General features: G+C 42.7%; 1 protein-coding gene across 1 annotated transcript in view; it reads right to left on the minus strand.

Moving 5' to 3' along the window:
- Positions 1 to 218: 218 nt before the first annotated feature.
- Positions 219 to 16,263, minus strand: part of C1QL3 (complement C1q like 3) — a 76,118-nt gene continuing 60,073 nt past the window's right edge. The window contains exon 2 of the mRNA XM_073629709.1: positions 219 to 1,116. Coding sequence (XP_073485810.1) covers positions 937 to 1,116 — 180 coding nt within the window. The 3' untranslated portion in view covers positions 219 to 936. The remainder of the gene's footprint in view (positions 1,117 to 16,263) is intronic.

A 16,263-nucleotide genomic window follows, 5' to 3' on the forward strand; every position in this document is an offset into this window, starting at 1 on the left:
AGGAGCGTACTAACGGTCAGATTTTAGGACAACAGTCTGTCAACAGACAATCCCCTGCCAACAATCGTACCGTGTGTATGAGGCTTCAATGTACGTATACCTAGCATGAAAAGTATCCGTTTAGAGATACAGATGTAACAGGTCTGCGATTAGAAACGCAGAAAATTAATTAGAACAACAGAATTAAATACAATGTCCTTATTCGGTATTAAATATAAACTTTATATGAACAAATTTAGCCACTTTTAATTTCATTTATATATGCATTTTAAAATAAGTCTGACAGAATATACAATAGTTTTATGGTTTTATGTGCAACCAATAACCATCTTTTTTTCAGGTTTAAGTGTTTTTTTTTTTTTACCACCGATATTCAGAGTTGTTACTGTGCTTATATTAGGTATAGTCTCTGAAGCTAACACACCATCATCCAGCATCTCTTATTATTGCAGAACAGAGCCGGAAGACCATTCTTCCACCAAACACCTAGTCCACTCCAAGCATTACCAATGGCAGGCAGGTCCGAAAGTTCAAAGCTGACAGATGGCTATAACAGCGAAGATATAGGATATAGATTGATATATACTTGGGGGGAGGGGGGATTTTTTTTTTTGTCTTTTTTTTTTTATATACAAAAACTTTACTGTGTAGGATTTCATTCACACAGGCACAGACAAGGAAATTTGGCTTTGGCGGTAAGGAGGGGGTGACACATCTGTGTAACTTGTACAACATATATGGATATATTTGATTGGATATTTTGATGTTTTTCGAGGCGTTACTCAGGTAGCAGTGGATCTCCAGAGTGCGCATGGTCCCCATATTGATTAAGCGTCTTTTTTCGCCACTATAGTCAGCAGCCCGTGGAGTTCATCACAACAGGGCCTGCAGAAGTTCAAAATAGTCAAATAGTTTATTCCAGAAATTGAGGTATCCTCAGTCGGCATAGATGATAAATCCAGAGAATGTGCTATATTTGTTGTTATTGCCCCCGTGGGCTTTTCCACCGTCCAGCTTGATATAGACCTCGTCACCCGGCTCTAGATGTAGGACCACGCTGTTGCTGGCGTAGTCGTAGTTCTGGTCCGCGTCCTGAGCGATGGCGCTGGCTCGGACCTGAACAAGAGAAAAACAAAGCTGAATCATTCACATGTCTGTAAAAGTGGTTTCAATGCCAAGAGACAGCTTAACATGAAGAAGACTGCACACAGCGACTGCCAAAGGAGCTGGCAATCAAGCCAATTTGTCTTCTTTTAGTCAGTTGTTATTAGAGATGGCGTACATGGTGCCTTATTCATACCAGAGAGATTAAAGCTGAACTCCAGCCTTACCTTCAGCCTTGCACAGTGGTACAGGCTCTTCTCCTGCACCAAAACTGCACACTCTGAGCTTCTCACAATGTGCATAAGAAGCTGCATCATCTAGTTCAGTGGTCTCCAAACTGCGGCCGGGGCTTTTATCCGGCCCTTGGCGCCTTATTCCCTCCACTGTCAGCAACAGTGGGGCATAGTTCCTGCCACTGATACAGACAATGGGGCACTAGTCCTCTCACTGACACCAACTATGACACACTATTCCTTCCATTAATAGCAATGATGGGTCCTTATTTCTCCCATTGATACCAACAAAAGGGCGCTATTTCTCTTACTGACACCAATGATGGGTCACTATTACTCCCATTGGCACCATTGATACAGCACTATTGCTCCCAGTTACACCAATAATAGGGCACTCTTCCCACTGACACCAATGATGGGACACTCTAACCACTGACACCAATGATGAGGCACTATTCCTCCCACTGACACCAATGATGGGGCACTATTCCTCCCACTGACACCAATGATGGAGCACTCTTCCCACTGACACCAAGGATGAGGCACTATTCCTCCCACTGATGCCAATGATGGGGCACTATTCCTCCCACTGACACCAATGATGAGGCACTATTCCTCCCACTGACACCAATGATGGGGCACTATTCCTCCCACTGACACCAATGATGGGGCACTCTTCCCACTGACACCAAGGATGAGGCACTATTCCTCCCACTGATGCCAATGATGGGGCACTATTCCTCCCACTGACAACAATGATGGGGCACTATTCATCCCACTGACACCAATGATGGGGCACTATTCCTCCCACTGACACCAAGGATGGGGCACCATTCCTCCCACTGACACCATGAATGGGGCACTATTCCTCCCTTTGATCTCAACGATGGGGCACTATTCCTCCCGCTGACACCAATGATGAGGCACTATTCCTCCCATTGATATCAATGATGGGACACTATTACTCCCCCTAATACCAATCATGGGGCATTGTTCCAGGACATTTTCTTTTCCCTCTGGCCATAGTCTGGCACCCCTAAAGTTTGAAGGAAAGTAAACTGGCCCTTTGTTTAGAAAGTTTGAAGACCACTGATCTGGCTCTTTTGCCCCCAGCCTTACTGTCTCTGGCCTGCCCATTCATTACTTGGATTTGGTCATTTCAATCACAGAGGCTCAGCATCACATATGGGCATTGCTAGGGCAGTGTGCATGCAAATGAAGCCCATCTAGGAACACCCACTCCTTCAGACTGGCCTTCCCCTATCAAGGCATTCTGTATAACTCGTCCCAAGAGCCAGCCCACTGCTTACATCAGAAATGAGGGCTATTGAGAGAAGTACTGGGGCGGGGTGCTGTGGTGTTTTCAGGAAACTATGTACAACAGCCTGCCAGCCCCTCCCACCTGCCATGATCTGCCTGCAATTCATGAAGCAAAGAGACCCAGTGATGATGTCACTGAGTTTATATAAGATATGTAAAGAAAATAAAAAAAACATTTTATTAAAACTTAATAGCACATTGACTGGGGATATAAGCAAATTGAATTGCAGCTTATCTGTTTCAATAGTTACGTAGTACGTCCAGAGAGTGAAGGGTTCAGCTCAAGCTCATGGCTTGGCATATGTTACTCTACTACTGAGATCATTACATGTATTAACTGCATAAGGTTATCAGAATGCAATATTTTTGTAATAGCTGTCCATTAAAACTGCAAACACTGTTTTTTTTTATCATACATATGAAAATAGCAAAACCGACAGCTTTAAAAATTAGATGTAACACCCTCCTAGTTAGGTTGCTAGGATGTTAAGTAGATTTAGTTATGTTTGTCTCTTCTGTAATCATTGGAACAGTAGTTGATTTCTTTTGGCTGTTCTGCATTTCACAGGCTGATTGCTTTCCCCTGCCTTCTTGAGATTTATAGAACAAAGGAAGTGGAGCAAGGCAAATGGGCAGCATGAATCGTTATGGTGCTGCAGCCAATCCCTGGAGAGATGGGCCCAGAAGGGGGCCGAGGAGCACATAAATAGTCTGAGCTTTAGAACAGCAGGGTCTCACTGTTCAAGGGATTCCATCTGTCTGGGTGGGGGAAGGCTACCTCCTTTTAAAGGGGTTGTAAACCTACGTGTTTTTTCACCTTAATGCATCCTATGCATTAAGGTGAAAAAACACCTGGCAGTGACCGGCCCCCCAGCCCCCTCCCCCCGTTTTACTTACCTGAGCCCTAGAACTTGACCCACGGGGACGCGCTGTCTCTCTGCCCGGGGTTCTCGGCTCTTGATTGGATAGATTGATAGCAGCGCAGCCATTGGCTCCCACTGCTGTCAATCAAATCCAATGAGCGGGCGCTGGGGGCGGGTCCGAGTCCTGCATTCGGCCTCTATGGACGCCGAATGCTGGACTCAGGATCGCGCCCACAAGGTAACCCCCCCGGGACAGCGTTTCTCCCAGGGGGTTATCTGATGTGGGGAGGAGCCATGAGAGGGACCCCAGAAGAGGATGTTCAGGGCCACTCTGTGCAAAACGAGCTACACAGTGGAGGTAAGTATGATATGTTTGTTATTTTAAAAAAAAAAATGAACCCTTACAGTCACTTTAAGCCTATTTACTGATTCAAGCTGTTGTTTATTGAGGTCCTGCCTGTGGCAGAGCGGGGGGAGTTACACATGGAGGTGCCCCTGATAACCCGAGACTTCATCTAAAGGATCCAGTCCACACAGTCTTACTAAAAAGCATCTGGAAGAAGCTGAATGGGCACAACTGCTCTCCTAGCATTCGTGAGTACTGACTTTACTACAAGATCCTGGTGACTGTGTACTATTGGGATAGCTGAGCCAAGTAGTTCCTCTTCTAAGGAGTGCCTTCCTCTGACCTAGTGGGAGAACTGCACTCTGAAGTTTAGTAAAAGATTTGTCTCTGGAGATTGCAACATAGAGAAGTGTCCTCTTGTTATTGTTAGTGGTCATAGAGTATCCCATACCATCCTACACCCTCTACAAGTTTCAGTAATAAATCATAAAAAAGACATCCTCTAGATTGTTTCTTGTGTCAATGTGCCTGGACTGTGCTCTGTGTGTGCTGGCAGCCTCTGCATTAGAGAGGGAGAACTCCAGTCATTATCATTATCTATGCTGCAGCCATCAGGAAGTCTACAGTGACTGTGCTCTTGTAATATTGAAGAGGAGCTCCAGTTGGTTTTCTAAAAATTAAAGGTCAGCAGCTACAAAAACTGTAGCTGCTGACTTTTAATAATCAGACACTTACCTGTACCAGGATCCAGTGCTGTACTCACCCTAGGGAGTGCTGGGGACCGTCTTCGGTGACTCCATCTTAACTGTGGGCAACTGGCTGTGACAGCTTGCGGCTTCATGCCTGGGTGCCCACTGTGCATGCACATTGTGAGTGGTCCTGCAGTCTTCTAGGACCTGTGACGTCTCCCAGAAGACTGCGGGGAAAGGGGGGGGGGGGACCAGTCAGATTGCCAAAAAAAAAAAAGCCAAATGTCAAAGAAAGCTGTAGAGGAGGCCTTAAAGTGGAACTTCCCCTTTTGGGTGGAGTTCCGCTTTAAATCATCATCATTCAGTGGCCCTTTAGAGGATACCGCTACATTAAAAAAAAAAAAAAAAAATTCCAATTTAACTAAATGTAATTTGAACTGTGGAATGATTGGAACATTTGTTGTTGTTTTTTTGTCCCAGTCCATAGATTTCCTTCAACTTCCTGTCCTGGTGTCCGCCTTCATTGTCCAATCACAGGCTGGGGCGAGTGCTGGATTACATAAGCGACTGACAATTACACATCCTTTGACAGCTACAAGATTCACACGTATGTATTGCGGCTGTGATCTGATTATCTGGATTTGAGCTGTAATGACACTTGTGAATAAATGTGACATTTTTTTTTTTTTTTTTTTTATAGAAATTGTTATTCATTTCCGTTAACCATAGAAAAATCAAGAATTACATCAAATGGAAAATACAAATATCCAATGCATGTAATGCAGTAAGATATGGAGCAATAAAAGAAAAAAACAAATAAATAATAAGTAAATATTAAATAAAAAGAGGAATTTTTTTTTTGTTATAGATTTTTTTAAAAAACAAGACACTTAGGCGCTAATCGTGACAAAAAATATTGCATGATACTAGTATTAAAAGGATCAATAAAAAGGATTTGAAGCGGCTTTCAGCAATGTCTAATGCCGCATACACACGAGCGGACTTTATGGCAGACTTTGCCAGGCGGACGGGATTTCTTCGAACAATTCGATCGTGTGTGGGCTCCAGCGGACTTTGTTTGCTCAAAAAGTTGGACGGACTTAGATTAAAACATGTTTTAAATCTATCCTTCGAACTCGAGTCCGGTCGAAAAGTCCGCTCGTCTGTATGCTAGTTCGACGGACAAAAAGCCACGCTAGGGCAGCTATTGGCTACTGGCTATGAACTTCCTTATTTTAGTCCGGTCATACGTCATCACGTACGAATTCGACGGACTTTGGTGGATTGTGTGTAGACAAGCCCGTTCATTCGGAAAGTCTGTTGTAAAGTCCGTCGAAAAGTCCGCCGGGCAAAGTCTGCCGTAAAGTCCGACCGTGTGTACGCGACATAATGGTTGGAGCAGACTCACATTAATGCCCCGTACACACGATCGGATTTTCCGACAACAAATGTTGGATGTGAGCTTGTTGGCGGAAAGTCTGACCGTGTGTATGCTCCATCGAACATTTGTTTGCTGACTTTGCGCCAACAAATGTTGGCTAGCAGGTTCTCAAATTTTCCGCCAACAAATTTTGTTGTTGGACTTTCTGATCGTGTGTACACAACAAGTCCGTCGCACAAAAGTTCACGCATGCTCGGAATCAAGCAGAAGGAGCCGCAATGGCTGTTGAACTTCCTTTTTATTGGCTCGTCGCACGTCACCGAGTTCCCACATTTGTAATTGTTGGCCAACATTTGTGTGACCGTGTGTATGCAAGAAAAGTTGGAGCCTTCGAACAAAAATCCACGGTTTTGTTGTCCGAAAGTCCGATCGTGTGTACGGGGCATTAGGCCTCATTCACACTGGCGCTGTCAAACCTGCGTTTATATGTATTTCTGAATGCATAGAAATGCAGGTAATGATTTCTCAATGGTGCCATTCACACTGTGCGTTTACCTGTGTTTAGGTGCAGCAGTTTGGCTGTTTTTGGAGAAAGTAGAATTCTGTGCGTCCAGGATGACAACAGTTAACCTAAACCTGAAACCTGTTTTAAAGCAGGAATATCTAAAAACAGGAAAAGTCATCTGGGAAGCACACAAATTGTACATACTTTCCAGATGATTGCTTCTGCCTTTAGAAAAGCTAAACGCAGGAATGCCGTTGTGAATGAGGCCTAACTTTTATTTTTTTGTTGGTTTACAAGTCAAAGCGATGGAAAGGCAGTTCTGAAAGTGGTGTTGTAAGATGTTTCTGCTGCCTTTCCCTTCATCCCTCCCTATATATCCTGCGTCTGCTCACACGGCTAATATCAAACTGTATCTAGGTCACACTCCTGTTTATTTTACCTATTCACAGCAAGTGACTGTGATCAATACCCACCGATACTGAAGACTAAATCTGCCATTTCCTGCTAAATAGAACTACAGAGGAATAGTTTTCAGCCCGCCCTTTATAGAAGATGTTCTCTTTTTATATATAAATATACATGTATTGATAATAGATAGATAGATAGATAGATAGATAGATAGATAGATAGATAGATAGATAGATAGATAGATAGATAGATAGATAGATAGATAGATAGATAGATAGATAGATAGTATTCACAGTGCTTCACTTTTTCCACATTTTGTTATGTTACAGCCTTATTCCAAAATGGATGAAATGTATTATTTTCATCAAAATTCTACAAACAATACCCCATAATGAAAAAAGAAGAAAAACCGTTGCGCCAAAGAAACAATAAATAAATCAGTGATAATCAATATTAGTTGCCAGCAGCAGTGTGAATGTGAGCTAGCTGGCGTCACAATGGGTATAAAATGGTTAAACACTGCGCTTGGCTAGTATATATTCCAAACACGATGAACATCACTCGGTGAATCAAAAACAGTTCAAAATTTGATCAAAGTAATTCAGTGAATAGTCCCACTCTGTGAAATAAAGTGATCGTGCGAATTCAAGTTAAAGGTGCTCCAATATTCAATGTGCAGACAGACGTGCCCCACGTGGATTTACACTCACCCTTACACTTTGACCACCTATCGCTAGGATGGTCGCTTGCGCTTTGTGGGGATATGTAACCCCTAGATGATGTGTTCTAAGTGGAGAGGGAGATAAATAACAGAGGGGGCTCCCATAGTGTAAAACCATAATGTGTTAAAACAAATAGTAGTACAACTATGATACACTCACATTGTATGGTGACTATGCCTGGCACCTGGTGATCACCATGCGTAATCAGAATAGGATAATCCCGCTTAGTCTCCCTTGGAATGCCGCTTGTACCCCATAATGACAACGTGAAAGAAGTTTGTTTGAAATGTTTGCAAATTTATTAAAAATAGAAAACAAAAAACATCCCATGACTCCAATTACCAAATGGCACCAATTACAGCCTCAAGTCTTTTTGAGTATGATGCTACAAGCTTGGCACACCTATTTTCGGGCAGTTTCTCCCATTCTGCTTTGCAGGATCTCTTAAGGGTTAGTTGCAGGGCCTCCTCAGGTTGGATGGGGAGCGTCGCTGCACAGCCATTTTCAGATCTCTCCAGAGATGTTCAATCGGGTTCAAATCTTGGCTCTGGCTGGGCCACTCAAGGACATTCACAGAGTTGTCCCGTAGCCACTCCTTTGTTATCTTGGCTTTGTGCTTAGGGTTGTTGTCCTGTTGGAAGATAAACCTTCACCCCAGTCTGAGGTCCAGAGCGCTCAAGGATGTCTCTGTACATTGCTGCAGTCATCTTGCCCACGATCCTGACTAGTCTCCCAGTTCCTGACACTTAAAAACATCCCCTGCCCCCCCATGCTGCCACCACCATGCTTCACTGTAGGGATGGTATTGGCCAAGTGATGAGCAGTGCCTGGTTTCCTCCAGACATGATGCTTGCCATTCAGGCCAAAGAGTTTATTCTTTGTTTCATCAGACCAGAGAATTTTGTTTGTCATGGTCTGAGAGTCCTTCAGGTGCCGTTTGGCAAACTCCAGGTGGGCTGTCATGTTCCTTTTACTGATGAGTGTCTTCCGTCAGCCATTCTACCATACAGGCCTGATTGGTGGAGTATTGCATCGATGGTTGTTCTTCTGGAAGGTTCTCCTCTCTTCACAGAGAAATGCTGGAGCTCTGTCAGAATGACCATCTGGTTCTTGGTCACCTCCCTGACTAAAGCCCTTCTCCACCGATTGCTCAGTTTGGCTGGGCGGCCCGCTCTAGAAAGAGTCCCGGTGGTTCCAAACTTCTTCCATTTACAGATGATGGAGGCCACTGTGCTCATTGGGATCTTCCATGCTGCAAAAATTTATGTACCCTTTACCAGATCTGCGCATCGATACAATCCTGTCTCGGAGGTCTACAGACAATTCCTTGGACTTCATGGCTTGGTTTGTGCTCTGACATGCACTTTTAACTGTGGGACCTTATATAGACAGGTGTGTGCCTTTCCAAATCATGTCCAGTCAATTTAATTTATCACAGGGGGACTCCAATCAGGTTGTAGAAACATCTCAAGAATGATCAGTGGAAACAGGAGGCACCTGAGCTCAATTTTGAGTGTCATGGCAAAGGCTGTGAATACTTATGTACATGGGATTTTTTGTTTTTTATTTTTAATGAATTTGCAAATATTTCAAACAAACTTCTTTCATGTTGTCATTATGGGGTATTGTTTGTAGAATTTTAAGGAAAAAAAAGGAATTTAATCCATTTTGGAATAAAACTGTAACATAACAAAATGTGAGGTGCACTGAATACTTTCTGGATGCACTATAGATAGATAGATAGAGAAAGAGGTCAACAGCACCTGCAGCTGATGCAAATAATGCCAGCAACAAGAGCCTTGCCTTCCAGACTCACTATATAGTAATAATCCAAAAGGGGTCGCAGCGTATATATCATTTATTTAAGAATCCAAGAATAAATTACAAAAACATTGGCAACAGTTTCGGGCAATATGACCTTTGTCAGGCCAACGAGGACTTATTGCCCAAAACTGTTGCCGATGTGTTACATGTTTTTGTTAGATTGTTAAATAAATTATATATACTCTGCAACCCGTTTTGGATTTTTGCTATAAATATATACCGTATCTAAAGAACTGTGCTAAAGTTTTAGGCAGGTGTGAAGAAATGCTGTAAAGAATGCTTTAAAAATATATAATGTAATGGTTTATTTTTATAAATTAAAAAAATGCAAAGTGAGCGTACCGAAGAAAAATCTAAATCGAATCAACATTTGGTGTAACTAGCCTTTGGATTCAAACCAGCATCAATTCTTACACACTTGCACACTTTATACACTTGCACAAAGTCACAGATTTTGTAGGATTACAGTCAGGTGTACGATTAACCAATTATACCAGGTGTTAATGATCATCAACTACATATGTGGGTTAAAACACAGTCATCAACTGAAACAGAAACAGCTGTGTAGGAGGTTTAAAACTGCATGAGGAACAGCCAAACTCTGCTACTAAGGTGAGGTTGTGAAAGACAGTTTCATGTCACAGGTCATACACCATGGCAAGACTAAGCGCAGTAACAAGACACAAGGTAATTATACTGCATCAGCAAGGCCTCTCCCAAAGATTTTACAGCAGACTGGGGTTTCAAGATGTGTTGTTCAAGCTCTTTTGAAGAAGCACAAAGAAATGGGCAACGTTGAGGACCGTAGACGCAGTGGTTGGCCAAGGAAACTTAATCCAGCAGATGAAAGACACATCGTGCTTGGTTCCCTTCGACATTGGAAGATGTCCAGCAGTGCTATCAGCACAGAACTGGTGGTAACCAGTGGGACCCAGATACACCCATCTACTGTCCAGAGAAGTCTGGCCACAAGTGCTCTTCATGGAAGAAGTGTCGCCAAAAAGCCATACCTCCAACGTGGAAATAAGGCTAAGCAACTCAACTATGCACAAAAACATAGGAACTGGGGTGCAGGAAAATGGCAACAGGTACTCTGGGCTGATGAGTCGAAATGGGAAATGTTTGGCTGTAGCAGGAGGAAGTTTGTTCTCAAAGGGCTGGAGAGCGGTACAATAATGTGTGTCTGCAGGTAACAGTGAAGCATGGTGGAGGCTCCTGGCAAGTTTGGGGCTGCATTTCTGCAAATAGAGTTGGAGATTTGGTCAGGATCAATGGTGTCCTCAATGCTGAGAAATACAGGCAGATTATTATCCATCATGCCACACCATCAGGGAAGCGTGTGATTGGCCCCAAATTTATTGGGAGGAAAACAAGAAAACAACCCCAAACATCAAGCCAATGTAATTAAAGTGGTTCTAAAGGAAGAAGGTTTTTGATTTTATCTTAATGCATCCTATGGACTGGTCAGTTGCCTGTCTTAGCAGTGCCAGCAGAGAAGGCAACATGACTGGGGTATCTTCTACACTAGGGCAATCAGATAGTTGGCAAAGAAAACCTGAGGCTCTAATACCAGCAGACCCATTAGCTCCAAGGGGACATCTGACATCATGGACTGTTTTGTTCGCCTGCCATAACAGTTCAAGAGGGGGAGGCAATGTGACTGTAGCATCTTCTACACTTGGGGAATGGGATAGTTGTCAAGGAACAATTGAAGCCACAAATATATATACATTCACTGGCCATTTTATTAGGTACACCTGTTCAATTGCTTGGTAACACAAATTGCTAATCAGCCAATCACATGGCAGCAACTCAATGTATTTAGGCGTCTAGACATGGTGAAGATGACTTGCTGAAGTTAAAACTGAGCATGCGTTTACGTTTGTGCATATATGTGTGTGTGTGTGGGGGGGGGATTCTATGTGGGTGTAACTTAAATTTTTAACAATTAAAAACTTTTTTTTTTTCTTTTTACTTAAAGCGATATTAAAGTCTTGTTTAAAGTCTTGTTTAAAAAACAAAAACCTGATAACAAACATGTTATACTTACCTGCTCTGTGTAATGGTTTTGCACAGAGCAGCTCAGATCCTCCTCTTCTCGGGTCCCAGTCCTGTGCTCTTGGCTCCTCCCTCCTGCCTGGTGCCCCCACAGCAAGCAGCTTGCTATGGGGGCACCTAAGCTCCTGACCTGCAGCTCTGAGTGTCCATTCACACACAGAGCCGCGGCTCAGCCCCGCCCCCACCATCTTCTAATTGACTCAATGGCTGTGATTGGCTGTTTGCTGTAGCTTATAAAGTGTGAGCTGGAGTTTGGCTTCAATTTGTTCTAAACCTGCTAATACATTTATCACTCCCCTCCCCCAGACTGACAATGCTGCAGTCAGCGGTACCTCCTGTGCTCATTTATCCAGAGTAGTGTCTCACTAATACAGGAGGTGTTTTACTGGCCAAATCACCAGGTGAAAACAGAAAGAAAACTGATGCAGCCACCACATCTAATGATTGGTAAGCTACAACATAATACATTTACCGTTTGGGATTTATTACCGCACTGCCCTTTTAAAAATTAGCCCTCATTATTTAAAAATACAATTTTTCTTCTTAGAGGATTCTTTTTACCAAATCTGGCTGCTGGGCATCTTCTGCAGACAGAATTTTTTTTTTAATCCTGAGAAACAATAAAAGGCTTTTTTTTCCTGATAGCCTGTGCAATGATAGAAAAAACTGACCTTATATGCAGACAAAATTAGAACATTTGTTTTCTTAGTGTGAAGAGTAAATAGAATTGCTGAGAAAAGCCTTTATTTTTATAGCTTTTCTTTTATTATGCACAAAATGTGAAATACCAACCACGTAAAAGTGGACCTGTCAGCCGAAAACACATTTCTAAATAAATGTGGCGGATTCTAGTTTGTCGGTAGTTATGATGTCATGGCCGTTCATGTTGTACTGACTCTTTTTCTTGCTTGCGAGGGTCTGTGCATAAAGCTTGTCATGTTATGTATTATCATTTGATTGTCAGTTCTTTAGTTCCTGTCTACTCACTTTTCTCTGGGTTACAGATCAGCTGCTCTTTCCATCTTTATGGTGGCCATACACAGTTCGATAAATGATCAATTTATTTTCTGATCGATCTCCCAATAGGAATAATTGATCTATAGTTGACATGTAATTTAAGGGGTAACTCCACTTTTGTGGGGAAAAAATAGCAAATAAAGGAAAAATAATATACCCCGTTTCCCCGAAAATAAGACCTAGCGTGATTGTCGGTATTGGCTGCAATATAAGCCCTACCCCCAAAATAAGCCCTAGTTAAAGTCCTTGTAGGTCTTATTTTCAGGGTAGGGCCTATTTTCAGGGAAACAGGGTAGGGCTTATTTGGGGGTTGGGCTTATATTGTAGCCATCACCTACAATCATGCTAGGTCTTATTTTCGGGGAAACAGGGTAGCATATACGCACAAGTCATATTGTAGTTGAATGTTATTCAAAATTATCTTTCTTTTTCAATCTGTAGCTCTGTCATTTTCTGTAAAATGCAATATGGCTACCTGAAGACCCCCCAGAAACATAATTTCCTGCTTGTGTGATTGGCTCACCAATTTTCCCAGAAGTCTGCACTAAGCCCTGGTTCACATTGATGTGATTTGGCATGCAGTATGTTTGTTGTAAGAAAGGATAAGGTGTGCCAGACTAAGTGTAGTATTAAAGTAATCATTTAATCAACAAAATAAGCCAATTGTCTACTCACAAAGGTAAAATGGTATCAAGCACATAAGTGGGGGGTCCAGGGTGCATGATGCGAGGTCATCAGGAGGTCCAAGATGTGGTCCGTATGATGGAAAGCTGACTGGGTCGCAGTGATACAGGTGGTAGGCGGCTGGAGTGGCAGAAAAGCCTCTATTTCAGAAGGTATAGGAGGTCCAGCATGCTGTGAATACCTTCTGAAACCCATAGAGGCTTTTCTGCCACTCCAGCCACCTACCATCTGCGACTCAGTCAGCTTTCCATCATACGGACCGCATCTCAGACCGCCTGATGACCTTGCATTGTGCACCCTGGACCCCCCACTTATGTGCTTGATACCATTTTACCTTTGTGAGTAGACAATTGGCTTATTTTGTTGATTAAATGATTACTTTAATAATACACTGGCGTATCTTGTCCTTTCTTATTTTTGTTTTCCAGAGTTGTGCTTCCACTCACGAGGTTGCAGCCGTTAGTGTATTCTGGAACTTATACTAGAACTGACTTCATACTAGAACTGTTTTTGAACTGAACCCTCTTTTTTACAATTTTATTTATAATCATCTTCCTTCGCCTCTCCCCTTCCCCCCATTATTATAGTACCTTATTTGGGATTTTATTAGAATCATTGCCCGGTTGTGTAGTATTGTAGTATTACTCTGAATGACATTTCTATTGAGTAACTGATTTCAACAAATGTCCACTTTGCTGCCAAGTAACTACCTGTTACTCACCAGACTCCTATATTAATAATCGTAGAAGAACATTGACATTGTGGTGACTAGTGTGAATCTCAGAAATTCAAAAGGACACTTGTATTTTAGGGATTGAAAAATGATACTGAGAGCACTTAGAGAAATAGAACTGGAATCCTTCTCCAACTCCTACATATAGAGTTAGATTAATGCTTCCTGTCAATGTAGGTGAACTATCTTCTGTTGTCCACCTACTCGAGTGGACTGGTGAGCCTTAGTATTACACTAACAAGGTTAGAAGTCATAGACACACGGGACAGAGAGATTGAAAGAGACAATCTGCCCTCTGCTTTGTACACCTGGAACTGACAACAAGAAAAGTGGGGAATACTGTCACCTGATCTGCTAGAAGTAGGGATCTATGTATACAGCCTCAACTACACACTGCATTGTTCCACCCACTAAAATTCTTCAGACTGAGATAGGAACAGAGATAATTTGTAAGAATATGTTACTGACAGTCTGCAACATGTGTGGATGGCTGTAGGCTGGGCATGGGCCATGAACTGTGTTGGTTTTGGAGTCAAATTTATTCTTGCCTGTACTATAACTAATGCTAAATTGCATGGAATCCCGATCTGACAGTGGCCACTTTTCTCCTCGGTCATGAAACAGCAGCTTGCTTATACACACTGAGCCTTCCATAGTAATCAATTTAGGGAGGAAGACAAAATATGTCACACCAATTTTAAAGCAGAATCCTGAGAGCTTTACCTAACTACTCTCAAAAATGCTCCCTCCTCCTCCTAACACCTGTACTGCACATGCACAGTAACTCAAGTAGGGGTGATGCTGTTATACCAAGACATCACCCAGAACACTGGGACCAATCCTATTTAATTTGTTCATAAACGACCTGGAGGATGGGATAAACAGTTCAATCTCTGTATTTGCAGACGATACTAAGCTAAGCAGGGCAATAACTTCTCCGCAGGATGTGGAAACCTTGCAAAAAGACCTGAACAAATTAATGGGGTGGGCGACTACATGGCAAATGAGGTTTAATGTAGAAAAATGTAAAATAATGCATTTGGGTGGCAAAAATATGAATGCAATCTATACACTGGGGGGAGAACCTCTGGGGGAATCTAGGATGGAAAAGGACCTGGGGGTCCTAGTAGATGATAGGCTCAGCAATGGCATGCAATGCCAAGCTGCTGCTAATAAAGCAAACAGAATATTGGCATGCATTAAAAAGGGGATCAACTCCAGAGATAAAATGATAATTCTCCCGCTCTACAAGGCTCTGGTCCGGCCGCACCTGGAGTATGTTGTCCAGTTCTGGGCACCAGTCCTCAGGAGGGACGTACTGGAAATGGAGCGAGTACAAAGAACGGCAACAAAGCTAATAAAGGGTCTGGAGGATCTTAGTTATGAGGAAAGGTTGCGAGCACTGAACTTATTCTCTCTGGAGAAGAGACGCTTGAGAGGGGATATGATTTCAATTTACAAATACTGTACTGGTGACCCCACAATAGGGATAAAACTTTTTCGCAGAAGAGAGTTTAATAAGACTCGTGGCCACTCATTACAATTAGAAGAAAAGAGGTTTAACCTTTAACTACGTAGAGGGTTCTTTACTGTAAGAGCGGCAAGGATGTGGAATTCCCTTCCACAGGCGGTGGTCTCAGCGGGGAGCATTGATAGCTTCAAGAAACTATTAGATAATCACCTGAATGACCGCAATATACAGGGATATGTAATGTAATACTGACACATAATCACACACATAGGTTGGACTTGATGGACTTGTGTCTTTTTTCAACCTCACCTACTATGTAACTATGTAACTATGTAACACAGCATTGTGAAAATCCTGGACAGTTGGCTTCTATGAGAGTGGTGACATGAGGTCAGCGCGAAGATCTAGTAAGATCAACAAGAGACACTAGAGACTGACTCTCTTGGAAATGTTGGTTGGTTGAGGATCACTTCACGGGACCAGTTCTAGTGTTTAGAACAACCATTCTCAACCAGGGGTCCATAGAACCCTAGGGTTTCTCAAGAGATTGCTAGGGCATCCTTGAGCTGTGGCTGATTAACCTCCTATTTGGTGATGCCTGCATAGTTTTTGGGCCAATGCCACTTGGCCGAACCAAGGACATGACACCAATGAGCTTTTCGGTTGTCTGCAAGGGGAGAATTCTTCCCACTGGCCACCAATGTAAGGGGCCTTTTTCCCACTGACCACCAATATAAGGGACATTCTTCTCACTGGTCATCAATGTAAAGGGCATTCTTCCCACTGACCACCAATGTAAGGAGCATTCTTCACACTGGCCACCATTGTAAGGGGCATTCTTCACACTGGCAACCAATGTAAGGGAAATTCTTCCAATGCCCAACATTGTAAGAGGCATTTTGCCA

The sequence above is a fragment of the Aquarana catesbeiana genome, linkage group LG05 (genome assembly GCF_042186555.1).
Source record: "Aquarana catesbeiana isolate 2022-GZ linkage group LG05, ASM4218655v1, whole genome shotgun sequence".
Taxonomy (NCBI): domain Eukaryota; kingdom Metazoa; phylum Chordata; class Amphibia; order Anura; family Ranidae; genus Aquarana; species Aquarana catesbeiana.